Source organism: Baudoinia panamericana (assembly GCF_000338955.1).
Source record: "Baudoinia panamericana UAMH 10762 unplaced genomic scaffold BAUCOscaffold_15, whole genome shotgun sequence".
NCBI classification, from domain to species: Eukaryota; Fungi; Ascomycota; class Dothideomycetes; order Mycosphaerellales; family Teratosphaeriaceae; genus Baudoinia; species Baudoinia panamericana.
In genome coordinates, this window is record NW_006911271.1 from 152,186 (window position 1) to 176,138 (window position 23,953).

The 23,953-nt window shown below is 53.9% G+C and overlaps 12 protein-coding genes across 12 annotated transcripts; 7 read left to right on the forward strand and 5 right to left on the reverse strand.

Annotated features, from left to right (window-relative positions):
* Positions 1-190: 190 nt before the first annotated feature.
* BAUCODRAFT_80591 (uncharacterized protein) lies at positions 191-1,458 on the forward strand (the record flags this gene model as incomplete). Its single annotated transcript, XM_007683348.1, has 3 exons — positions 191-331; positions 386-1,115; positions 1,175-1,458. The coding sequence occupies 3 exons, from the start codon at positions 191-193 to the stop codon at positions 1,456-1,458; spliced, it is 1,155 nt and encodes a 384-aa protein (XP_007681538.1).
* BAUCODRAFT_315588 (uncharacterized protein) lies at positions 1,273-3,123 on the reverse strand. Its single transcript, XM_007683398.1, has one exon. It carries the CDS (start codon positions 2,724-2,726, stop codon positions 1,455-1,457), a length of 1,272 nt encoding a protein of 423 aa, XP_007681588.1. The 5' UTR covers positions 2,727-3,123; the 3' UTR covers positions 1,273-1,454.
* An 82-nt stretch (positions 3,124-3,205) lies between these two features.
* On the forward strand, positions 3,206-5,056 carry BAUCODRAFT_39258 (uncharacterized protein; the record flags this gene model as incomplete). The annotated part of the gene is made up of 2 exons (XM_007683176.1): positions 3,206-4,622; positions 4,780-5,056. A coding segment is annotated over exon 1 (985 nt), but the record flags the coding sequence as incomplete, so codon positions are not given.
* An 857-nt stretch (positions 5,057-5,913) lies between these two features.
* BAUCODRAFT_315607 (uncharacterized protein) lies at positions 5,914-6,843 on the forward strand. Its single transcript, XM_007683399.1, has one exon. The coding sequence runs from the start codon at positions 6,178-6,180 to the stop codon at positions 6,772-6,774; it is 597 nt and encodes a 198-aa protein (XP_007681589.1). The 5' UTR covers positions 5,914-6,177; the 3' UTR covers positions 6,775-6,843.
* A 1,272-nt stretch (positions 6,844-8,115) lies between these two features.
* On the forward strand, positions 8,116-10,327 carry BAUCODRAFT_79805 (uncharacterized protein; the record flags this gene model as incomplete). Its single annotated transcript, XM_007683283.1, has 6 exons — positions 8,116-8,249; positions 8,322-9,295; positions 9,357-9,477; positions 9,534-9,588; positions 9,658-9,770; positions 9,826-10,327. 6 exons carry the CDS (start codon positions 8,116-8,118, stop codon positions 10,325-10,327), a joined length of 1,899 nt encoding a protein of 632 aa, XP_007681473.1.
* A 708-nt stretch (positions 10,328-11,035) lies between these two features.
* Positions 11,036-11,347, forward strand: BAUCODRAFT_39266 (uncharacterized protein). The gene has a single exon (XM_007683177.1). The coding sequence runs from the start codon at positions 11,096-11,098 to the stop codon at positions 11,282-11,284; it is 189 nt and encodes a 62-aa protein (XP_007681367.1). The 5' UTR covers positions 11,036-11,095; the 3' UTR covers positions 11,285-11,347.
* A 344-nt stretch (positions 11,348-11,691) lies between these two features.
* Positions 11,692-12,408, forward strand: BAUCODRAFT_39268 (uncharacterized protein). The gene is made up of 3 exons (XM_007683178.1): positions 11,692-12,058; positions 12,131-12,262; positions 12,335-12,408. The coding sequence occupies exons 1-2, from the start codon at positions 11,764-11,766 to the stop codon at positions 12,169-12,171; spliced, it is 336 nt and encodes a 111-aa protein (XP_007681368.1). The 5' UTR covers positions 11,692-11,763; the 3' UTR covers positions 12,172-12,262; positions 12,335-12,408.
* A 99-nt stretch (positions 12,409-12,507) lies between these two features.
* On the reverse strand, positions 12,508-14,063 carry BAUCODRAFT_134803 (uncharacterized protein; the record flags this gene model as incomplete). Its single annotated transcript, XM_007683400.1, has 3 exons — positions 13,886-14,063; positions 13,389-13,827; positions 12,508-13,313 (listed from the first exon to the last, which is right to left on the reverse strand). The coding sequence occupies exons 1-3, from the start codon at positions 13,979-13,981 to the stop codon at positions 12,508-12,510; spliced, it is 1,341 nt and encodes a 446-aa protein (XP_007681590.1). The 5' UTR covers positions 13,982-14,063.
* Positions 14,064-14,218: 155 nt separating this feature from the next.
* Positions 14,219-16,351, reverse strand: BAUCODRAFT_39269 (uncharacterized protein). Its single transcript, XM_007683179.1, has one exon. The coding sequence runs from the start codon at positions 15,898-15,900 to the stop codon at positions 14,347-14,349; it is 1,554 nt and encodes a 517-aa protein (XP_007681369.1). The 5' UTR covers positions 15,901-16,351; the 3' UTR covers positions 14,219-14,346.
* Positions 16,352-17,321: 970 nt separating this feature from the next.
* Positions 17,322-19,207, forward strand: BAUCODRAFT_28284 (glycoside hydrolase family 30 protein; the record flags this gene model as incomplete). The annotated part of the gene is made up of 4 exons (XM_007683146.1): positions 17,322-17,351; positions 17,476-18,284; positions 18,340-18,794; positions 18,867-19,207. 4 exons carry the CDS (start codon positions 17,322-17,324, stop codon positions 19,205-19,207), a joined length of 1,635 nt encoding a protein of 544 aa, XP_007681336.1.
* Positions 19,208-19,422: 215 nt separating this feature from the next.
* Positions 19,423-21,808, reverse strand: BAUCODRAFT_39273 (uncharacterized protein). Its single transcript, XM_007683180.1, has 5 exons — positions 21,539-21,808; positions 21,454-21,480; positions 20,328-21,401; positions 20,052-20,263; positions 19,423-19,999 (listed from the first exon to the last, which is right to left on the reverse strand). The coding sequence occupies exons 1-5, from the start codon at positions 21,627-21,629 to the stop codon at positions 19,901-19,903; spliced, it is 1,503 nt and encodes a 500-aa protein (XP_007681370.1). The 5' UTR covers positions 21,630-21,808; the 3' UTR covers positions 19,423-19,900.
* Positions 21,809-22,179: 371 nt separating this feature from the next.
* Positions 22,180-23,949, reverse strand: BAUCODRAFT_39274 (uncharacterized protein). Its single transcript, XM_007683181.1, has one exon. It carries the CDS (start codon positions 23,769-23,771, stop codon positions 22,446-22,448), a length of 1,326 nt encoding a protein of 441 aa, XP_007681371.1. The 5' UTR covers positions 23,772-23,949; the 3' UTR covers positions 22,180-22,445.
* Positions 23,950-23,953: the final 4 nt, after the last annotated feature.

Genomic DNA, 23,953 nt, shown 5'->3' on the forward strand with positions numbered 1-23,953 from the left:
GCATGGTACAAGCAAAGCATAAGCCACATGGCAACTTTTCTGCCGCACGAGCCACATCCCATGTAAGGGGTCGAAGAAACAGCAGACCGGTGGCTGTGGCACTCCCGAATACCGCATTTCGAGATTCTGTATGTATCTTTTCGCATCGAACAATCCGAACCATGTCATGTAATGGGGCGTAGGTGAGGTGATGGCTGAGCTGGACGTCCCTTTGGACGAGCTGGACACTTTCAGCTTGCTCCTTCCACTCCCCTACCGGCTCGCAAGCACGCTGGTGCTCGGCGTATGGCTCTGGGGCGTCAATTTGCAAGTATTGCAAAGGCACGGCATTGTAGGTGAAAGCTGACCTCATGCTGTCGGTCTCTGGTGAAACTGACCTTGCGAGGATACGCCTGCCCTGATCCGGTATTCAGCGCGCACCGATCCACCACCGCATTTGTCGGTTTACCGCTTTGCGACTGTTCTTACAACGCCACTTGCGGCCTCTCTGATCTACTTCTGGTGGTGGACAGCCGGCGGACAACAAGAGCGCGTAATCGCGCACAGTCTGGTGCCGAATGTCACCCTCATCCTGGTTCTGGCCCTAGCATTCCTCATCCCGCAACGATGGCTCTATCCCAGGGAGTTTTGGCCCGCTACGGGCCGCCTGCGCCTCCTCCATACATTTCGTAGGATACTCGTTGGTGGCATTGCACGTCCGGAGGAAGGAAAGTTCGGGGATGTCTTGCTAGCCGATGCCCTGACGTCTTATTCGCGGCCCTTGTCCGAACTCTACATCGTGTTTTACATGATGGCACATCAACAGGCCACTACGAACCGCATTGATCGCTCCTCAGCTATTGCCGTGCCAATCATCATGTCAATCCCATTCGTGATCCGGTTCAAGCAGTGCATCACAGACTGGCAGCCCTACAATGCTCTGAAGTATGCAACGGCATTTCCGGCGATCGCTGTTTCTACGTTCATGCGTCTGGAGGAACCTTATATCAATCATGGCAACCTACACGCCATTTGGATGCTTACCGCGCTTACGAATGCACTGTACTCGTACTATTGGGACGTCACCCGCGATTGGGATCTTACCTTGCTAACGCCGAAGAGAGCCTCGCCAGACCGTACGACGATATATTAGCTTTCCTATCTCCAGTCGCTATGCTGATGTTTACCTGTCTAGATCCATATGGCCTGCGCCGTACCCGTATCTTCAGTGATACGCGACTATACTACGCCATGATCTTCATTGACCTCCTTCTCCGCTTCGCTTGGGCGCTCAAACTGTCGCCCCATCTCGAGCATTACTATGACATCGAACTTGGCATTTTCCTGCTTGAGCTGCTAGAAGTCGTGCGCCGCTTTCTTTGGATCTTCTTCCGCATCGAGACGGAGTGGGTCCGAAGTCGCCAACCCTCCGGCATGGTAGTCTTGAGCGAATTGGGGCCGAAGATAGATGAAGACTAACGGTCTCCGGCGCACATGTCTAAGATCTCCAGGACTTGCTCCTCTTTCGTTATCGGAATAGGGTTGGCCTTGCAGCAAGCGTCGACTAAGCTGTTGACCGCTAACGCTTGGAACTTGTCCCTGCCGATACTCTTCTCCTTCAAACTCCGCGGCATTCCTAGCTCGCGAAAAATAGCGTCCAGGCCGTCCCCAGCATCGCTGCTCTCAGGCTTGAGTCCACGCTTCTTCAGCACCTCGGCGATGGGAGCCTCATCCCACATAACCTGCTTCAGCTTTGCCTGCTTGTCGCCGTTAACGCTAGCATTATACTTCATCACGCTCGGGAGAAGTATGCAGCTCGTCTCGCCATGTCCAACCCCCAGTGGACCGAGCTGATGACCGATGCCGTGGCTAGCTCCAGGCATCACGCTCTTCTTCAGCATGATGCACACGCTGTTGACGCCTAACATAGTGTTAAGACGAGCTGCCTCGTTCGTCCAATCCTTCTTCGTCACAAGCAGATTCGGAACAATTTTCTTGAACCCGTCAAGGCTGGCCTCGTCCACCTCAGCATCTGGAGGGTGCATCCGACAGTACGTCTCCGTGCAGTGGTCTATGGCCCGCACACCTGTGGACAGCCAAACCCACTCCGGCGCCGTAATGGTGAGCTTGGGATCGTTAATGATGAGTCTCGGCCCGCAGAACGGATGGCCCATGATGGATTTGAGATGAGTATCTGGGTATGTTCCGCCGGCATAGTTCGTATACTCCCCCCCAGACAAGGTTGTTGGGATACAGATCAGCGGCACTGTTGGACATGTCACCGGAATATCCGCAGCCTTCGTACCCATACGATCATGTCTGGCTGGACACTTCTTCTCGAACTCGCGGATGCCATCCACAGATGTCACATTGTTCGCTATGAAGAGCAGCATTGCCTTCGCACCATCAACCAGACTGCCACCACCTATCGTAATCAGGCAATCGGCGTTCTTCGCCAGCGCATCTTTGGTCGCCTCAGCTACCTCATGCCACGGGGTGTGAGGTGCGAGACCGGGCCATGTCCCCGCATGCCGTTCACCGAGCGCGCGCTCGAGCTTGTTGACCTCGCCGGTGTTTTTAAGAAGGGAGCCAGAGGCTATGATAAACGCGCGCTTGGCGCCATAGGTGTTCTCGACGTGGTGAGCGCATGCTTTGTCAAAGGGCACGCCGTAGGAGACATAGGCTGGGTTCTCGAGGTTTGGGAGAGATGGAAAAGCGAGGCGGTATGTTTCACCTGGAAGTGCCATACTTGCTTGTTGTGGAGGGAAGTTGAGAGTTAAGGCAAGGACGACAAGTCAGGTCAATGTGAAAGTATCGCAGACGGCACTGCTTTTGCTTGAAGATGTCAACCAGTAGAAAAGGTCAACAAGTGCTTATATATTGTATTCACGCTCATGGCCGACTTCGCTTGCCTCGCTATTCGCCTTGCGAGGATCTGCGACTGCGCGAAGGACGAAGGATGAAGCTGTTGATTGCATCCCGAGAGCGGAGGCAATACTGACAACGTGCGAACATCCAAGCTGGGTATGCACCTCGCCAACAAGTGAAGGCTGCAGTACTATGCGGTGATGTGGTACTGTGATGATTCAGTGTATAGTGAAGGCTGAACGTATTAGAGCAAACCCCACCATCCTGAAAATAGCCAACCAATCAGGCAGAGCAATCGCGTTTCTTCACTCTCACTTCCAAACTCGCGTCCCGACTCCACGCTCAACTCACCGCAGCACCTGACCATAACCAAAGACTTGCACTCACGCATGTTGTTCTTGATACAGCACGCGGACGCGCTCGACGAGTCTCTCTTTTCGTTAGCTCAGCGGCGCCGGGTTATGCTTGCGTAATGCTGGTGAAGCACGCACGCACGCGTCGACAGTCACTGATCTCTCTCAACCCCCCTTCCACGTCAACAAGCAAGTTGAACAATGCCTTAACTATTCCATTGTGTCTTTGTTCCTTTCCTTTGTTCATATCGCACGCCAATCATCAGAGTCAATACTGCGCTGGACGCATCATTCTCTCATTATTGTTCTACCAGAAGACTGCCTCAATCCCATTCAACATCGAAGCATAACGCGCCGGCCGCACACCATCAACCAGCATACTAATACTATTCCGAAACCTGATACCCGCAAAAAGTCAACAACAGAAACTCGAAACCATGCCTTTCAGCCAAGTCTTCGAAAAACACATGAACAGCGAGATGCGAGCCGACACGGAGCAGCAGCAATCCCGAGGCAAGAAAGCAGACTTACCGCCGCCCCCAACGCCCGACGAGGAGGCCATCGACGCAGAGTATTCGGAGAAGAAGGACTGTCCGCCACGCTTCTCCACTCTATTCGAGAGCGCGCCATCATCTCCGGCCCGGAAGTTCGAGAGCTACCCACCCCCGAAACGCAGATCAGGCGTATGGCTTCCTATGCCACTCTTCGTCCTCCTGTGCGTCATACTACTATTTGAGAGCACGCTGCTCTTCGCATACACAGTCATCGGTCTCTACAACAACCTACCTACACGATTCGTCGCTCCGAATGCGGCAGGCTGCAACTGTAGAGATGACAAGCCCGCAATCAATATAGCGCCGAATTTCTTTATGCCTCAAACACAAGCTCTAGCTACGCAGACGGTCACGGTGGTGGGTGCTGGCTCGTTTCCTCACGTCGTACCAACCACTTCCGTGCTGGCGTCCAGTACGCCAACCCCGGCAACGCCGTCGGCGAACACGTCCACCACTGGTGCAAGCTTACAGGCGGCCGCAGTCGCCTCAGATATCCTTGGCATACTGCACGCCATGAGCACCACAAGTAGCTCTGATGGCGTTGCCACTGTCACGGCTGCGCCAACCTCAACCCTCGTTCTCTCCGAGGTCGCACAACCTAGCACCGTCAACAGTGTGACGCTCGTCACAGTCGATGCCGCAGGCTCCACGCTACCGCCGCGATCAACGGTAACATCAGTGACCGTCATCGATGCGTCTCAGGCAGCCGCCGCAACTGCCGCTGCAGAGAGCAGCATTTCGGCAGCCGTGGCAAGCAACTCGCGAGCGCTGACTCCAGATCCAATACCTTCCAGCACGACGCTTGTGAGAAGCACGGCGAGCACAGACACCCCATCTACAACGGGGCAACCATCAGCAAGCCAGGTAAGCCGCTCCGTCTCGTAGTGATTTCACAATGTTAAGCAGTGATAATAGTCTGCACCGTCTCCTTTGACGACCAAGAGCTCCAAGAGGGGCAGCACTGTCTGCTTTGGCGGTTCCGGCGCTGTGGAGCTCAACTGTGTACAAAGCTAACGACATTACAGTAAGCAGTATGAAATTTCGGAGCAAGTGACAGACTTGGCGACTAATAACTGTATCGGTGCTATGGTGAGGATGGGCAACGTGTGTCTGTAGGTGATCTTGATTGAGAAAGCGAGCTTCGAGCGAGGAGACATCGTAGGGAACATTGCGAGTAGAGCAGATAGCGGCATGAAGCTTACTTCGCCACTCCGGTTCAATGACCAAGACGGGGTTTGATGGCATTGATCAGGGTAACAAAGTGCTACGGCGAGTGATCGAGTTGTGAACAATCGTTCTCCATCAATCAACGCATCGTATACCTATCGAATGCTTGATAAGGCCATATCGTGGAGGCTAAGATTAGCAGGAATCAGTGAATGTTGAGCTTGTGGCGAGCAGCATCGTGACGTGGGCGAAGGCGACTCATTGCTCGGCGGAGGCGCGTGCTCTAAGACATTCCTCGGTCGACCACCTTATCATTGCAGGCTCAGCAAGTCCGAAGCCACTGGACCAGAGTGCTTGATGGCGCAGTAAGCGGGCAATAGAAGGAGCACTCATTACATGTATTGAACGAGTCGATTACGGTGCCTGCGCCACAAGACGCCCTTGCCGCCTTGATATTTCGGCTTCGAAGCAGCCGGCAGATTGCGTCCGTGGTAGTATAGCCAGGGTCGTGCCACGTCGAATGTGAACATCGCCGTTGCCATCGTACGCCTTCTGCAACGGCCCTCCAGCACTGCCGCAAGTGAACGGTGTCACCGAATGCTCTCCCCATCATGCGTGAGTGACAATTAGCAAGCTTTCCACGCTCCGGAGTACGAGCGAGTCTAGATTTGCTGCCGCGTGGAGATATCGAGACGAACCCTCTTCTGGCAAGCACCCCTGCTCCCATTGGCACTTTGTCCGCATGGCTCCTCCCGTGGCCCCGCGTGATTGTGCTTGTTGAGGGAAGGTGGCCGAGGTGGCTCGTCAGGACTCAGGAACAAGTGCGTAGGCGCAATGTCAACAATCATGGGCACGGAGCGTGCTTGAATCGAGCTGTGCTTTGACGCACCCAAGCTCTTGCCTACGCGAGCCACCTGCTGCACGCTGTCTCAAGGTATGCTATTAGGTTCAGTACATCCCATCTTCCCCTCTTGAGAGACTGCCATTTGTTCATATCAACCACCTTTTCTGTTCACTGCCTTTGTCTCTGCTTAGACCTTTACGCTACCTCTCACATTTATGCTCTTCGCCTAAACTGCTTTACTGCCTTCACTGCTAGCCAGGGGCATTGGCATTGGCATTCGGCTGGGTCCGATTTCCACATCACCAGCATCTGAACTGGCCGTCTCTGTTCTGCTTTCCTAAAGATCTAAGGTTCTGGTAAGAAGAGAGTCAAACAGCCGTTCCCTTTGCAAGGCTAGTCGGCAAGCTACGCTATGGAAGCCTCGCACGAGAAGACTGCCTTCGGTGCAACGATTGTCCCACAAACGGAACGCCAGGATGAAGCTCTGATTCCACCACCCACCCTCGACTCACCAGCTCTTACCCCTGCTGTGTCCCGGGACGACGTCAGTGCGGACTACCACAACGACGCCATTCCACCGCACTCACCCTTCTATCACCATGCAGAAAGCAAACAATACAGCAGAGATAACGTCGCCATCTTCGAGAAGGATCTCGAGAGCGGTAATGCCACTCCCTTGACCGCCAAAGACGAAGAAAACCCGTTTGCGAGCAAGCTTAGCGTGGACTGCAACAAAGAATGCAGCATGTGGCCGTCAAGGCAGACCCTTATGCGACAGAAGACGGCGGAGAAGCAGAAGCAACGGGCTCAGCGAGGCTGTGCTGGCTGTGGTATGTTGAAGGACAGATGGACCATGATGAGCAAAAGGAATCAGCTTCTATGCAAACTGGTCATTGCTCTGTTCATTGTTGGCGCCATTGTGGGTGTATGCGTTGGCATCAGTATAGCAGTCCACGGCACCTACTACTCTGGCGAACAACATCAGCAGCAAGTCGGTGCACATCGATAGTCATGCCCAACAACAACACCAAGAATAGCACTTACGGTTGTGTGCGTGCTACCAGTAACACCAATATAGAAAGGCCACACCCTCAACCGCTCGAGATCATGGCGGTACAACACGGGATTGGCTTCTCTGGGATATCGCTATCGTAGCTGACAGCTATCCGAACCTGATGAAGGCGTTACAGCTACCGCATGACGGATACGTGGCGCCCAGTTAAGGACGTTCGGTGGGGGAAGGCGTGGGTTTGGGTTACATTTTCTGACGGCCACTTGTAGTTTCAGCGTCCATATCTCTATACCCAGAATCAATTTACGAGCCCCGGCGATGTCGGCGATCTGCTGCCTGTCAATCAAATGCATGGTTTACCGGCACATTATATCAATGGCTTTATGGCCAGCCAACGTGCTCGCCACGTTGGTGGCATCTGACTGTCCGGCGTAGGACAGGAGAGAAGTATTGCCTGGGTAAGCTAATAGAAGCAGGGCAACGGCCTCCAGGACTGACGCCGTTTCCTTCTCGAAACGATCCTGACACCTTACTATAGCCATCAGAGCAGCTTCTGCTACCTGGCTTTGGTTCAAACCCCAACAAGCACGCCTTAGCAACCCACGATATCAGGATGATCCTTGGACGATCGGCTATCGTTGAACTCACACACACGTACAGTGGTACACACGTACAGTGACATTTAGTGCGACAAACACGCGGTAATGCTCAGTAACACAAATCTTCGCAGATAATGGGGCTGCTGACGTCCTGAACCTTCCGTCGATCTCCAAGCGCAGACTACAACGATCATTGCATTTGCCGCCGAGCCTCAGCGCCGACCGAACTGGTTTTTCGGTCTGAACAAATCATGGAGCAGACGGGGTAGCATGTAGCATGGTCAACGTTCCTTCTCCACACCCCACAAACTTACCTCCGCAGTGTTTCCGCCTCCGCGAAGACTATGAACTTTATGCTGCCAACACACAGAGCTCAGCCATTAGGGTATACGACCAACATCTTACGCGGCTATATAATCGTCGATCTCTTCGATGGCCATCACAGACGCGCTATCTGCTGTTCTGCCGCCACCTGTGCTTGGGAGGGTGCTCCTCTCGCCTTCGGCGCGGGGTCATGACAGCTCCCAAGTCCCCTCGGTTCTGCAGTACAGATCGTCGACAATCAATGCCCGCTCACTCGTGTCCACTGTCATGCTTGTGCTGAGGGGTTCGGTTGTCCGTTCGTGCGGTTCTCCCAGACTTATATATCTTCGCGCGTCCTCCTGCGTCTGTGGATCCTCATCTTGGTGCGAAGCTTTCAATACCACAGAACGAGTCTTCTTCGAGACCTCATGCGAAAATGGGCATCTTCATCAAGCTCCCACAAGAACTCAATGAGGTTGACGTTATCATTGCTGGCGGTGGTCTTGCTGGCTGCGTAATCGCTGGCCGTCTTGCTGAAGCCGATCCTCAGCTGTCTATCTTAGTCATCGAGTAAGCAGAGCGATATGGCACTCATTGCAAGTGTCTGAAGCCTCACTGATCCTCCTACCCATGGTTGCTTAGGCAAGGACCCAACAACTATGGAATCCCTGAAGTTGTCCACCCTGGGTTATACCCGAGGAACCTACATCCAAACAGCAAGCTTACTCTGTTCTGGCAAGGCAACCAGTCCGAGCAGTTAGCGGGTCGAAAGCCAATTGTCCCTTCTGGAGGCACCCTTGGGGGTGGCAGTTCGATCAACTGGATGGTTTATACCCGAGCTCAGCGATCCGATTTCGACTCATGGAAGACGGAAGGATGGAGTGCCAATGACCTCTACCCCTTCCTGAAGAAGTTTGAGACCTACCATGGCTATGGCGAGAAAGAGCACCACGGTGATAGCGGGCCCGTAAATGTCTCCAGTGGCACCCACCGATGCAAGCACGCCGAGGATACATTTATCAATGCAGCTGATCAGCTCGGCTACCACGAGCTCAAGGATCTGCAGAACCTTGACTCGAACAACGGCACAGAGCGATGGATGAAGTACGTTGGACCGAACGGTAGGCGTCAGGATGCTGCGCACCGCTACATCCACCCGAAGCTCCAGAGCGGAAAATATCCCAATCTCCATGTCATGACCGAGAAGCAAGTCATCCGCGTTTTGTTCGATGAGAACAAGAAAGCCGTCGGAGTTGAGTATCAGACGAACCCCAAGTACTTGCCGAACCCAGAGTATATGACGGCCAAGCAGACTCCTCGCGTTGTGAAGGCGCGCAAGATGGTCATCCTCTCTGCCGGCGCAAATGCTACGCCACTGATACTTGAGCGCTCGGGAGTTGGCAACCCGGAGATTCTGGGACGTGCTGGAGTGGATGTCGTCGCAGATATGCCTGGTGTCGGCCATGATTACCAGGACCATCACTTGAGCCTGTGGTATTACCGTACAAACCTCGAGCCGAAGGATACTATCAACGCTTTGATCGATGGCCGCTTGGACGTTCAACAGGCCATCCACAATACTGACGAGCGCTTGGGTACCAATGCTATGGATGCTTGTAGGTTGTCGCTTGTGATCCACTTGATTCTTGTTCCTCGAAAGCTGATTGCAATGTCCAGCCGGCAAATTCCGTCCTACTGAGGAAGATGTTGATGCACTTGGCCCAGAGTTTCGGAAAAAGTGGGACGCGGATTTCAAGAATGCTCCTGACAGGCCGCTTATGATCATGGCGATGTATCTGTGGTGAGTAGAAAGCAGTGCCAGGAACGATGCTTTTTCGCACGCTAACCACTGAGCAGCTATTACGGTGATCACTCGATGCTGCCCGACGACGCTGAGTATGTCTCAATGGTATGTTGCGTCTTCCAAATAAGTCGGTGGTCAGTGTAGGGACAAGTGCTAACCATGACCTTCGTGTAGGCAAACTGGACCGCCTATCCGTATTCTCGCGGTTCGATTCACATCACTGGGAAGGATGTCAACGATCCTATCGACTTCAATACTGGCTGGCTTCAAGACGAGCATGACATTGAGTAAGTGACCTGCCTTGATTATTGAGATGCAACTAACCTCGCACACTCCTTTCAGCGTCAAGAAGCACATCTGGGCTTACAAACTGAGCCGAGAAATGTGGCGGCGAATGAGCATTTTCAGGGGTGAGCTAGCAAGCAGCCACCCACGCTTTCCCGCGGGCTCGAAGGCTGCAGTGGTCGAGCAGACCGACGGGCCGATTGGCAAAGGGAACGAGCGCATTAAGTACACCGAAGAGGATGACAAAGCCATCGAGCAAAGGGTCCGCGAGATTGTCAGCACGACATGGCACTCCCTCGGCACTTGCAAGATGGCGCCCAAAGACAAGATGGGTGTCGTTGACAAGGACCTGAATGTTCACGGCTTCACGAACCTCAAGCTGGCTGATCTCAGCGTGCCTCCCGAAAATGTAGGCGCGAATACCGGTAACACCGCGTTCGTAGTCGGCGAGCGCGCTGCGGACATCTTTATTAAAGAGCTAGGACTGGGCCAGCAGTCGAACGGCGAGAAAGAGGATGCTCCACTGAAGAAGGTCGATTCGCCTCTGGCAGTCAACTGAGTCAGTACGTTTTGACTGCCTTGTCGGCGGCTCTCCGGGTCGGGGGGTGGATTTAGACGTGTATGTCCTGTCAATGAGATAGGACGGATATGAAGACGTCCCGAATGATCTGCCCTAATTCACGGGAAGACGATCTCATGTACGATCCATGAGCTCGTGAGAAGGCGTCAAGGGTCCACAGGACTTGTGATGACTCTGGGCTGCCGGGTGGCTGCTCGCAAGATCCCTGTCATCGTATTTGTCTCCTGTGACTTCGTACCCCAGCAATGGCGGTAGCGATTTCGGGACTAGTCGACCAACGTCGGGCGTCTCATGATGGCATGTTGTACCGTTTGCCTGCCAAAAGCTTACACGTCAGCTTCCAGGGCAGATTGAGATGCCAACAGTCCTGGAAACGTGGTCTGGTACCGTCCATATTCGACCTCAATTCCCGATGCGAAATGGGCAGCCTCTGGTGTCGTGCGACGAATCAGTAGGCCGAGGACTGCAAGACAGCAGTAAGTGCACTCCATGTGTGTCCCGTTCAATGACTGCTGGGTAGATGAAGACGTACAGGAACTGGTAGTTAGTAGGCGATACAGTCTCACCATGCGTTTTCGGGCGCCAGCCGCTGGCGTCACGATCGTACAAGCCAATCAGAGATTCGCCGCTTCTTTCAGGTCTGCGCAGAGTGTTGCCTCGCGCTACGATCCAATAACATCACTGGTTTCAACCACTTCCAACCATCGTCTTGACGCGTTGTATGCATCAAAAGAAACCAGACGAACAATGTGTTGTAGCGTCTCGACGTCGCAGGCTCCCACCGCCGCCTGCGTTGTAGCATGCATCTCGCCGGAACTTGGAGCCTTTTGCTTTCTCCACGCCTCCGCACGCAACGTCGACGGGCGCCGGCAGCGGTTTCGGCTCACTAACAGGCAGCCGCTTCTGATGGACTGGGAGTGGCAGAGGCAACGATGAACACATTTCGCTAAAGATGCCGTAGCTATGTTGGTGCAGTGGCGTTGAAGGATCGTGCACGGCCGGCTGGTAAGTGATGCGCATTATAAGTCGCCCCTGTACCTCCTGCCTGTCCACTGTCCCTTCTACATCTCATTATCTGTTGCCGGTCGTGCCCCGTCGATATGCCACTCACAGGCAAGAGGAAGGCATCCGGGCAGCAAGCGCTTCGAGCAGCTCGAGCTTGAGGAACGCTAACCTTTGCATCATTCTTCCGACGAATATCAAGGCCTAAAGAGATACCTGCTAAACACGGTAGGCCACACTCATTCCATTCCTTATCGTCTCCAAGACATCTTAAGATAGCCCGCGAAGGCGAATCGGACCGATTTAACCAGTTGAGGTTTGCCAAGATGAAGGACAAGAACCGCCGCTTGCTGTGGCACGGCTCTCGAACAACAACTTTGGTATGCTAGCACTTGCAACGTGGAACGAGTGGAATGCTGAATGCTCGTGTAGGCGGCATACTGAGCCAAGGCCTCCGCATCGCACCACCCGAGGCTCCCGTCAACGGCTATGCCTTCGGAAAGGCGTGTATCTTGCAGACATCTCGACCAAAAGTGCGAATTACTCTGTCAGCTCTAGCTCTGGCAAAACAAGTCTGCTTCTCCTATGCGAAGTCGAGCTCGGTAACCCCGTGTACGAGCTCCTTGGGGGGTGATGGCAACGCTCGTGAGGGAGCGGAGAAGGAAGGCGCCATCGCGACATTTGGCATCGGCCGTACAGTGCCACAGGGTAAGCAAAACAAGTGTAGATTCTGCCTCATCGTATGAGACGTAGCTGACCCTCGTCCGCATCGGTCTGCAGGCTGGGTTCATGCCGGGAACAACATATCTAAAGACTTATAGGGTGTCAAGATTCCTGATGTCGAGAAGGAGCCTGTGGACCTGGAGCAACATCCTACCGCGTATCTGCAGTACAATGAGTACATCGTTTATGGTGAGTACACCACAGATCTTGTTCTTGCTTGTCGTACGACACAAGGCTGACGGTTATGGTCAATATCTTTAGATGTGGCGCAAATCCAGCTCCGGTACCTAGTCCGGTTTCAGACGTAGTGGTTCAGGCCAATTGTAACGGCGTTGTAAACGGGAGGCTTTGTGCACATCCAGTACGCCCAGTAGGACGCACTCGCTTCGTTCGCTTAGACTGTCCGAGATCGCTGAACGCGACGTCGGCCAGCTTCAAGATCTCAAACGTGCAGACGACCTCGCTTCGTCTACTTGTTGCCCGAAGGCGCCGCTTATAGCAAAGCCGCACATCATCTTAGGAAAATCAAGTAACCTTCCCACATCTGACTGCGGGATATACCTCCTTCCAAGGTAGATGCAGATAGCTTTGCATTCTATGGTGGCCCGCCTTTGCAACCACCATACAGGGTAGTCCATCATCTTTGCATACCACCACGCCAGCAATAGCATTGCTCGGTGGTCCTTCTGGTGCAGTAGCAAACGGTAGTCCGGGTTCATATGGCCTAGGAATGACAAGAAGTACATAATCGTTCCATGCGTGCACTGTATCGGCAACAGACGCAGTATGATGGAAGTGGCAGTGTGGTAGGGATCCCCTTCAGCGTTCGCAGATTCGTCGAAGCTGTAAAGTCGAGTCATGGCGGGTATTAAATGATTCAATTCCGGTCTGTCAGCGACTGGCGTGGCGTCATTGCTGTGGACGTGCGTCATGACCGGCCGCCAGACACTATCTTCACGAAGAGGATTTGCGATACGCCACACCTCTTTCTTCCCGTCACTCATCCGTAGCCAGTCTAGATCGTTAAGCCCATCCGGCTTCAGTGGCCAGGACTCCTCAGGCTTGGAGGCGTCAACCGAGGCCAGCGTAAGGCAACCCAGGAGCGCTGCACATCCCCACATGGCGTCTTTCACCTCGTGCGGCATCGGTTGGGACAATACCTTGTTGAATATAGCGGTGCCGTGGTAATGATGAAAAGTCTCTTCGGTCATGGGCGGTTGCCATGGGTCTGCCGACAGATCTACAAGTGTGCGTGCCGTAACCGTCAGCGTTGTCTAAGGCGCCGAACGAGGCTGGTGTTCATAGTCTTGCATACATCGGTCATGCATAAGCACCAACGCCAGAATGATGTGGGTGAGAAATGAATGTTCACAACCAAGCTTGAGGATGACATCCCTATAGATGTGAGTTGTCTGTGCAGTGCCTACTGTGAGTACAGTCCGGTCCTGGAACCTTTGCAATCGGTCCAGATCTTGCTCGGTGAGGCGATAGACCTCGTCGGTTTCGTGGAGCGCGAGAGGAAAGTTGAGCAGATTCAGAATGGACTCGGTAGGAGGCGTCGGCGGAAGTTGAAAGTCTAACTGTCGTCCTGGAAGATCTTGTATGGCCGGTACTTCGCTCGGCAGAGGCATAGCGGGTTGGATGGCGAAAGCAGACTCCCCAGCATGTCGAAGCTCGTTAGGTGCATCGCTACCGTAGTTGCAAGCGACACCATACGCTTGACACTTGTGACATTCAGGGTGTTTCTCGTCGCACTGCAAGGTTGTTTCAGTCAGTGAGGGGAATGGTTGCGTCGTGAAAGTATCAACACACTTTCACCCGTCTTATCTTGCAGTTCGCGCAGCCACCTCGGGACTTTTTGTGAGCACGCCGTTTGCGGCCAGTATCTGTGTCCGTGGCAGGGGTCATATTGCTAATGATAGTATCATTTGTATCAGCGATAGGAAGATAGGATATGGCGTATCAAAGGTTGAGGTGAGGTGAATGAACAGGTCGGTCTTGGCACTCATCCGACCCGTTCCTTCCTTGCCTCGTATTCGCAGCATCGGCGCGACGAACACTCCCACATAAGATATATGCTGAGCCGCCAATCCACTAAATCAGAGATCGAATGAGCACGGGCGTCCTCACTTTGCAAATGCGGAAGCTGACCTCAGTATGCAACTTTACACATATTGCCATTTGATTTATGCTTAGTTGAACGCTATCAAGCACTGCGCCGCCTAATGACGGAGTCACCCACAAACTTAGATACAATACAAAGCGTTGAGCTTTCAATTCTCAAGGCCAATATGCACATTCTTTTCGCCCTCTGGTAACACCTCCTTCTCCGCCTTACCCTTCAGGTTCGGCAGCTCCACGACCGACTCTTCGATAATCCGCAAGGCAGTCTTGATCTGTTCCTCCGTGATGACAAGCGGAGGCGCTAGCCGGATAATATTCTGATGGGTAGGTTTGGCCTGCGAAGAAGCGCTGTTAGCGCCTTGATCCAGAAGGGAGCTCGCGGTCGCCTCTCCGGAGGATCCATTGCTCGCTCCGGAGGATTTGACATGTGCTATCTTGAGGGCTCGGCCTACCAAAAGTCCTTTCGTCTTCATCAACATGCAGAGGTCCCACGCACTATGACCGTTTGCCTTGCTCTCATCTATCACGATTGCATTCAACAGACCTTTGCCGCGAATGGTCTTAATGAGTGGGTCCTTGCTCTGAATGTCTCGCAGTCCTTGCCGGAACTGCTCTCCCAGACTTTCCGCGCGTTCGACGAGGCGCTCCTCCTCTACAATCTCGAGTGCCTTGATTGCGACAGCGCTGCCGAGTGGGTTCCCGCCGTATGTGGAACCGTGAGTGCCGGGTTCAATCGTGAGCATGACATCTCTCCTGCCTAGTACGCACGATACTGGGTACATGCCACCACTGATTGCCTTGCCTAGTAGCACAAGGTCTGGTTTGATACCGCTCCACTCGTGACATAGTAACCGACCGGTTCTTGCAATGCCGGTTTGAATCTCGTCACATATCATGAGGACGTTGTGCCTGTCGCACAGCTCGCGTATTCTTCGAAGGTAATCCTCATCTGGCACAACAATGCCAGCCTCACCCTGGATTGGCTCTACCAGAAAGCCTGCGGTCTCCTTGCCGTGAGCCTCGAAAGCTGCCTCCACCGCGCTGATGTCGTTGTACGGTATTGGCTTCTTCGTGGCTGGGCACACTGCACCAACGTTAGGTAGGTAGGGTCCGTAGTTATCTCTGCTTTCCGGGTCCGTCGACATGGTAATGGCGGCAAATGTCCGGCCGTGAAAGTTCTCCTGGACGCTGAACACGAGAGCCTTGTCCTTCGGTATGCCCTTGACCTTATAGCCCCACTTCCGCGCAATTTTCACGCCCGTTTCTACCGCCTCTGCGCCAGTGTTCATCGGTAGCACCATGTCGAACCCCGTCATCTTTGTAATCTTCTCGGCGAACTTAGGAAAGACATCGTTGTAGAATGCTCTGCTACTCAGCGTCAAGCGGCTCGCCTGCTCAGTTAAAGCTTGTATGAGTTTCGGGTGACAGTGGCCTTGGTTAACGGCCGAGTATGCGGACAGAAAATCAAGATAGTGTTTGCCTTCTGGATCCCAGACTGAGCAGCCAGAGGCTCTGGCAAAGACTATTGGTAATGGGTGGTAGTTGTGCGCGGCGTAGCTTGCTTCTGCATCGATGGCTGATTGTGAAGAGACGGCATGGTATGTGGAGGTCTGTGAGCTTGGTGTGAAAGATGCAGCTTTGGCGTTCAAGGTGCCGTTGGCGTGGCCATTGGTATGCGGTTCGTCAAGAGCTATTGGCGCCATAGTCGATCAAAAGACTGCTCGTGCTAATTTCAGTGTGGTCCTGGACTGACTAGAATAAGCTGCGACAATGAAGAATTTAGATCAGGAAGTGAACAGTTGAAATCGCAACAGTGTGCAGGAATGCAACCATCTCGAACAATTCTCGCCGACCCCGCTAAACCGACGATTGACAGGCCCCTCCCTTCCCTAATATGCGTCTATACCTGCGCTTAGGGGTTTAGTGGACATTTGGCGGCCACGAAGCTTGTGCTGATCGGCGTCAGAGGCTGCCCGTTACCGACAGCTGCACCAGTAATGGAAGGGAGCACAGAGAGCAACAAGAACAAGACAAAGACCTCAATACACGCAAGAATAGTACCACGCTGACTGTGCGAAAGCTTCGCTCCGGTCGCATCTCTCCGCTTCGTCTGCAGCCTGCATAGGCGAGCAGCCGCGCGTATCGACATGTATCGGGAAGATTGTAAGGCAAAAACGCAGGTGACTCCATGGCCACGACGCGCTGTTAACCGGCTCGGCCAGAAGCCTAAAAGCGCCTAGAGATCGTTCTTGGACGCCAATATGAACACGAGTCCACGGACATAACAGGATCGGTGCTTGATTAAGCGTTCATTGATATGAAGTGTGTTGGGAAGGAAAGACAGACAGACGGTGCGATTTCTTCGGAAGTGACTTGGGACATGTGCCAAGACCTACTCGGAAAGCTTATATGTTGTCGGAAGTAGCCGACGGCACATTGCTCGACGTCTTGCTCCTCCTCGCTCTCGTGCATTCCAGGACATTCCCCATTGTATGCAAGGAGAATGGCAGAATAGCGTCATGTGCAAGAAAGTTATCGCTGCCGAGACTACAGAATCACAACAAGCGTGCCGTCTCACCCGAAAGGACGCCAGCAGGACCGTCCTGGTATTCAGCCGGTTACCATACTGACTGTACCCCGCAGCCACATTGCACCAATGCCGACATCATGCTTGGTACCTGAAAATGCCATGAACCCTTGCTCGTACTCTGACATCCGTCTGTGAGCTCGTCCACAAAGCAAGAGACACGACGGACTATTTAGTACCAACAGACAGCCGCATAGTTCACGTTTCACTCACGCAATTGCTTGGATCTCCAATGGTAAACGCTATACAACGTGGGAAATGGCGCCTCCTCGTCTCCCAGCCGGGGCTATACCACAAGCACGAGCTTATGCAGGTCCCACAATGCATCCTCTGCGGATCTTCGCTGGTAGCGTAGCAACTCCACCTCCACGGCTAAAGAGATGGACTGCGAGGTGCATCATACGTACCAAGCAACCATTGAAAAGCAGCACTTTCCCTAAGTGTAGACCACACTTCCTTCGTCACCCGAGATCTCCTTCACTAAGCTTTGCAGTTGACTAGTAGCCTAGTCTGGTAACCAAGATGAAGTTCTCCATAATGGCGGTCGCTGCTGCCACCACAGTGTCGGTAAGTGATCCGATTGGGGGTGATTGAGACAGCGCGTGGCAGCCTCCGTTTCTTTTGGGCGAGGCATGTTTGGTCACGTTCCTGTTGTGAGGTGTCGCGATCGTTCACGTTGTCGACACCCCAGGGGAGACGATTGATCATCTCAACTCAGCTCCGGACGAGGAACGAGCACTCGCTAACCCAACGCTGGCAGGCTCAGGGCAATTGGGGTCCTCCCAACTGGGGCCCAGGCACTTGGGGCTCGGTCGACTCACCCGGCCACGGCGCCAGCTCAGTCCCGGCCTTCTCATCAGACCACTCAGCCAGCTCAAGCGCTGTCACCACACCCAGCCGTCCAGCCAGCTCAAGCGCCGTGGCCGCATCGAGCGCACCAGCGAGCTCCAGTACGCCCAGTGCCAACAACAGTCTCACGTTCGTGGTCGGGGTCTCCGTCAATGCTGGCCAGCAATTCCAGAAAATGATAGGCGGAGGGTGTTCTGGAGCCTTCGGTGCAGCTTGCACGACCAACACACTCTCGGCGGCCGACCAGCAAACAGTGGTCAGAACACTATTTGATGAGAACGTTGGTGGCTTGTCCATCCTCCGCAACCTCATCGGATCGTCAAGGGGCGCCACCATTCTCCCAACGTGTCCGGCAACGCCTGCGGGGCCGTTCAACTACACTTTCCCACCCAACAATGACAGCTGCCAACTAACGCTTGCGCAAAACGCGCTCAGATATAACCCAAACCTATTCCTCTACGCTGACGCATGGTCTGCGCCTGGGTGCTTCAAGACTACCGGCCAGGAGGCCGGTGGAGGGTACATCTGTGGCGTCCGTCGTTCCAACTGCACGTATGATTGGCGTGAGGCGTACGCGAACTACTTGATTGAATATGTGAGACTCTACCAGCAACGGGGAATTAACACAAGCCTGCTCGGCGCGTACAATGAGTATGTTCGCGGTTGCCAGCATGACTCAATGACTATAACGCTGACGTTCGCGCAGACCTGACTTCAACCCTTTCACCTACTCCGCAATGCTGTCTGACGGATATCAAGCGTACGACTTCCTCTCCGTCTTGTACCCAATGGTCAAAAAGGCGTTTCCTAGCCTATCGGTATCTTGTTGCGACTCGACCGGGGCTCGCCAGCAGCGCGACCTCCTCTACGAATTGGGTCGTCTCGGTGGTCTTGACTTGTTCGATGTCAACACCTACCATAACTACCAATCTGATGTGAAACGGCCCTTTGCCGATCTCCTCCACGGCCAACCTACCATTGAGACGGAATGGAGCGATGGTGGATCAACATGGACTCCGACTTGGGACGTACAAGGCCAGAACTTTGAAGGCTTCCAGTGGGCCATCTACATGCATAACGCCTTCGTCAACAACGTGGCGGGCTGGTCCCACTGGTGGTGTTCCTGGAACGGTGGCGATGCTGCGCTCGTCAATGTCAATGGTAAGCACGTAAATGCGTGCATAATCTCAAGTCGTCCGAGACACTGCTGACACACATACCCATCAATATTAGGCACATCCTACCAAGTCGCTGCCCGACTCTGGGCATTCGCCGGCTACTTCCGCTTTGCACGGCCGGGCGCCGTACGTATTGCGGCTAACTCGAGTGTCGAGGAGGTCTATGTCACTGCGTGGGTCAACACCAATGGTACCGTCTCCATCCCAGTGGTCAACGCTGCATACTACCCGTATACCGTCAACGTGGACCTCGCTGGGACGAGCGTCTCTCGGGCTGCTGCCTACCTTACCGACAACACCCACAATGTGACTCTGAGCAACCAGTTCACGTTCAGCGGAGGCAGATTCACGGCTCAGGTCGAACCCAGATCAATGACCACGTTCTTCTTGAGTTGATGAGCGTAGCAGGTGTCCAAGGGATGCGGTGGGAAGGATAATATAGAAGAAGGCACGCAACGCTTGCACGTAGCACAACCGGAAAGCACCATGTCTTGACAATGCCGTAGACACTGTCCTCAAGCAGAAGTATAAATGACAATTCATCGGGCTTACTGCCGTTGTTGCATCTTGCCAGTGATCACTCCTTCACTCAGTAGATACCTTTGCGAGACACGCCTTTGTATGTTCGATGGTGTGACTATGTGTATCGTTCACTGGCTTGCAAACCACCACTGTTGGAGGAATCACCACACCCTTTGCAATACGGGTGAACAGCTGGAGCATGGAGTAAACGAGGATTACAGTATGCCTGCGAGGTCTCGGTTTGCAGAGCACACCTGGGCAAACGACCAATATCCCTGATAACAAGCCCGAACAGAGCTGCGGTCACAGCCATGGGACACAATGGCTTCCCATCATCCTGGGAGTAGCCTTTCCTCAAACTTGCGGCCTTTCTGCTGAAGCCTACTGGGGTGTGTACAACTCCACCTCGGCTTCCGAAGATGCGGGATTATGTGATGCAATGTGGAAGCGTAACGGGAATTACTCGCGCTGTGTTGGATCGATCGGCATGACTGTAGAAGAATGGTATGTTCATCATCGTGACGCTCTATCCTGTATATGACGGCTTAAACCTCTGGTTCCCAAAACCTACGCCTTAGGCGACCTCTTCATAGGGCCGTAGGAGCTGGTAAACGCAAGGATCTGCTTGGTGAAGAAGTACAACGGAATGCCGAGCACAAGGAGGGCCTGGGGAGATTGATTAGAATCGAGTCGGGCAGAGTAACGGCTTAGCACTTACCCATTCAATTCCAGCCATCGAACCAAAGACCTTCTTCATGCCATCCTCCGCGATCCAGCGATTGGCGTAGAAGGAGCAGACAAGCGCAATAACGTTACGCACGACGAAGACGGTGACCAGAGCCTCGCCAGCAAATTGCTGGTAGCAGTCGACGGCATAGGTGACGGCGATGTTGCTGACTGCAGTGAAACCGAACGAGTGCATGGCGTAACCTACAATCCAACCATTAGAGACTTCTCGCATTGCAGGTAAGCGTGAAGCCTGTGGAATACGTACCGAAGGCCGGACCAACCCATCGCTTCTTCTCCGCCACAAGCAGGCCGTAGATGATGAGTCCAACGGGAGAGATGACGAACGGGATGACTAGAGCAGCAAGACGGGCTCCTGGCTTGGCGCCCATAGTGTGAGTATGTTGACGAGCGCGGTTGGAGATCAAGTCAATGAGCATGCCACCGAAGTAGAACGACAGGATGACGCCAACCCAGCCTGCAAGCGAGAAGACGCCAACAAGGCCCAGATGCCACTTGTAAGGAGGCTTGACGAAGATCTGGCCAGCCGTGACCTGAATGATGATGGTCCAACCAACGAAAAGACCAATAACGCAGCCAGTCCAGAAGATGGGTGGGTAGGTGGCCATGCGGACGATGTCCCAAAAGGTGGTCAGGAAACGCTGAAGCGGTCGGTCGGAATTGTAGCCAACGGAAAGGCTAAGCCATTGAACATAGGTCCGCTTCGCTGGGATCTCATCCTCCGGCCACTGCCTGCGCTCCTTGAGGTATTGCGTCTCCCGGATAAGGAAGAAAGTAAGAATGAACAACAGGCCACCCACGCATGCAAGGTAACCGCATGACCATCGCCAGTTGTGGTATTGCACGGTATAGGCATTGATTGTTGGACCCAAGAAGATGCCAGTGGAGAGCGCGAAGGAGAAGAACATCATGCAGTTACCGCGCTGGTCCAAGAAGAACATGTCTGCAACCAAGCTGGGCACCGTGGCGTCTGCGGCAGATGCACCGAATCCAGACAGCATGCGACCACCGAGCAGGCTGCCCCAAGTCTTAGCTGTTGTGCTCCATGCATTGGCAGCAATGAAGACCGCCAGTGCCATTAGGTAGACCGGACGCTTGCCGAATACACGCATCAGAGGCACCCAAAGGACGTTTCCGAGACCGAACATGAGCACGTTGAAGCCGATGAGGAAGGTGGCATGGTTGGTATCAGTGTGGAAATGCTTCGATAGCGGAAGTACGGCGACGGTGAAGTTGGACCCATTGACGTTGGCGATGAATGAGAAGAGACAGACAGTAGCATATGTCGTGATCTTAGCCGCAAGAGGCCAGTTCAAGGGGTCTAAGCGATGGTCAGTGGATGATCTGCAAGCTCACCATGATAAGACACTTACCATTGGGGTCGTTGGAAGCGATCGGGTCTGGAGGAGGTTGTTAGTGTCTTATAGGCAGAGGATGAGCGGTGACTGTGATGCATACACCGCGGCGGCAACGCATCTGCGTGATCCTTGAGCTCCTCCTCTGCCAGCTCGACTCGATTCATCTTGTTCTCGAGAACAGTTTCCGCCATTGTCCGTTTCTGCACGTCCTACGGAACTAGCGAGGTGCTCGAACGGGATGGGTGAGCTTAGACGCTGAGCGAAGGATCGTGCAAAGGACTCGAGGACTGGGGGAAAGAACACAACGAGCTCACAGAGCAAGCAATGCAACGAGGTGAGGGTTGCACACAGAGGTACTTGTGTGGCTTCCTCCTGGCCTTTGAAGTGTCTCACTTGCCGCGGCAGAGCGTTCGCGATTAATTCCGGTTGCTGCATCTCCCACGCCATCTAAGCCACTTCGTCTCTAGCTCGTTCTAGGTGCCGAGTCTGAACTGGGCATACCCACAATTAGAGCCCTTGCATTGCAGCCTTGTCCGACACCCCCGTGCGCCTTTTACGCCTGGATTTTGAGCTTGCACCCTGCCCGCTTGCCCTCCTCGGGACTGGCTTCCGGCCGATCTGCGCCGTGAAGCTAGCACCAAAGGCATTTTCCGTACGACGGCAGTGCCCTCTCGCGCCATTGGCTAGTTTGCGTCTCAACACTTTCCACTGCAGGATCGATAGTCTGAAAACGTGGACAACACATGGGCGGCGTGCAGAGGCGAGACGGCGAGCCGAGGCTGGAACATGAAGCGATGCCGAACTAGAAAAACAATGTCGATCCAGGAGTAGATAGGCTTCTCGGCAAGACGCAGGATCACAGCACCACCCCAGTTGCAATTGGTAACTAAAAGGCTCTCTGCATGATCCACGAGCCACGAGCGGTGCTACGCAACGACGAGTATGATCGATCAAGTACGATGCACGAGCCTGGCGTGCATATTGCTACCTTATCTACCTCGACAAAGTTATCCCGCAGCACCTAGTGGTGAGTCTCGCAGTGCAGCATCGGTCTCTGCTTGTGCGTCGTACCCGTAGAGCCACGGCTGGACGTTGCCGCCTTGCCATCGGCTAGGGAAAGGCCCGCTACGACTGATATCTTTACCAAGCGTGGCAAGCATGAGCTCATCTCGCTTCTGCTGCTCCGGGCCATCAGGCATATGGAAGTCTTCTCGTTGAGCGAAAGTCTCGCGGACGATGGCTTCACCACGAGCCTTCCTCAACCGCTCATATAGACGGAGCGCGGCTGGCAATTCGGCCTTCGAAGTCATCGCTGCTAGTACGTTGCCCAGCACTGCACCATCTTCCATTGATGAATTGGCGCCCTGCGCTAGATACGGCAACATCGGGTGGCAAGCGTCTCCGACGAAGACAAAGGTCGATTGATCGCTAACCCAGCTATCCAACTCTGGGCGATGCATGAGCTTCCATTTGTCAACAGATTTCACTTGGTCCAGGAAGCGGTTCAGGACAGGATCCCAGTCCTTGAACAATGCCCGCATCTCATCCAATGAACCTGGCTGTCGCGCAACGTTCGCTGGTAGATCATCTGGCACCAGCAATACGACGTTGAACATGTGGCCATCGCGCAGTGAGTAAGCCACAACATGAGCGCCTGGTCCAACCCAGAAGTTGCAGGTAGGATTCGCAATCCAGTCTCTAAGCTCTGCTTCTTTGACCTCATCGAGACTAAGCACAATCCGATATGCCAAATCACCAGTCGGCAGGGGTGCGTCGGCCGCGCCTTTCAACGCCAGGAACTTCTCTCTACACCTCGACCAAAGACCGTCCGCAGCGACAATAAGATCGGCATGCAGCTCCTCCCCGTTCTCCAGCGTCACAGACGGTTTACCAAAGTCAATATCACGAACGCGAGCGCCTAGGCGGAGTGTCGAGCCAAGCTCCCTCGCCCGATCGGCGAGTGCTCGCTGAACGTCCACACGATGTAGATCCCAGAAGGGAGAGCCGTACTTCTTCCTCATGTCTCCATTGAAGTTTTCTGTCCGTGACAGGACCTTTCCATCTGAGTAGCGCCTAACTTGTAGAATGGTCGGCTCTGCTGCTTTCGGTTCCAAGACATCGTAGACACCCCACTGCTGAAACAGCTTGCTTGCATTAGGAGTGATCTGTAGTCCTGCACCAATCTCTGCCAACTCCCGCGCACCTTCTAGGATCAGGACATTGTGGCCTGCGAGCGAACACGCTACAGCAGTGGACAGTCCGCCCAGCCCGGCCCCTACCACCACGATCTGCAATGGTGCTGGCGAGATCTTCTTGGTCTGTGACTTAGCCATGATTCGATAACACCCGCCATGTTGACAGATCCACTCGTCTTATGGCATGTGTACTCCAACGGCTTGCCTAGAGCTGTGGGGTGTGGTTCGGAGATCAACAAGCCGAGACATTCCGTTGCGCGCTCTTTAGGGCTTCGGCAAATGCCATCCGCGCATGTGAATGGCCATCGACCTCCCGTCTC

Excerpts from the sequence above, each read along its gene's own strand:
- BAUCODRAFT_315588 (XM_007683398.1), bottom strand. The coding sequence starts at position 2,726 with ATGGCACTTCCAGGTGAAACATACCGCCTCGCTTTTCCATCTCTCCCA.
- BAUCODRAFT_39273 (XM_007683180.1), bottom strand. The coding sequence starts at position 21,629 with ATGGCGGAAACTGTTCTCGAGAACAAGATGAATCGAGTCGAGCTGGCA. Across the intron at positions 21,481-21,538 it reads AGATGCGTTGCCGCCGCGGT|ACCCGATCGCTTCCAACGAC; the intron begins GTATGCATCACA and ends AACCTCCTCCAG. Across the intron at positions 20,264-20,327 it reads ATGGGTTGGTCCGGCCTTCG|GTTACGCCATGCACTCGTTC; the intron begins GTACGTATTCCA and ends GTTGGATTGTAG.
- BAUCODRAFT_39274 (XM_007683181.1), bottom strand. The coding sequence starts at position 23,771 with ATGGCTAAGTCACAGACCAAGAAGATCTCGCCAGCACCATTGCAGATC.
- BAUCODRAFT_39269 (XM_007683179.1), bottom strand. The coding sequence starts at position 15,900 with ATGGCGCCAATAGCTCTTGACGAACCGCATACCAATGGCCACGCCAAC.
- BAUCODRAFT_39266 (XM_007683177.1), top strand. The coding sequence starts at position 11,096 with ATGTGTTGTAGCGTCTCGACGTCGCAGGCTCCCACCGCCGCCTGCGTT.
- BAUCODRAFT_315607 (XM_007683399.1), top strand. The coding sequence starts at position 6,178 with ATGGAAGCCTCGCACGAGAAGACTGCCTTCGGTGCAACGATTGTCCCA.
- BAUCODRAFT_39268 (XM_007683178.1), top strand. The coding sequence starts at position 11,764 with ATGCTGAATGCTCGTGTAGGCGGCATACTGAGCCAAGGCCTCCGCATC. Across the intron at positions 12,059-12,130 it reads CGGCCGTACAGTGCCACAGG|GCTGGGTTCATGCCGGGAAC; the intron begins GTAAGCAAAACA and ends ATCGGTCTGCAG.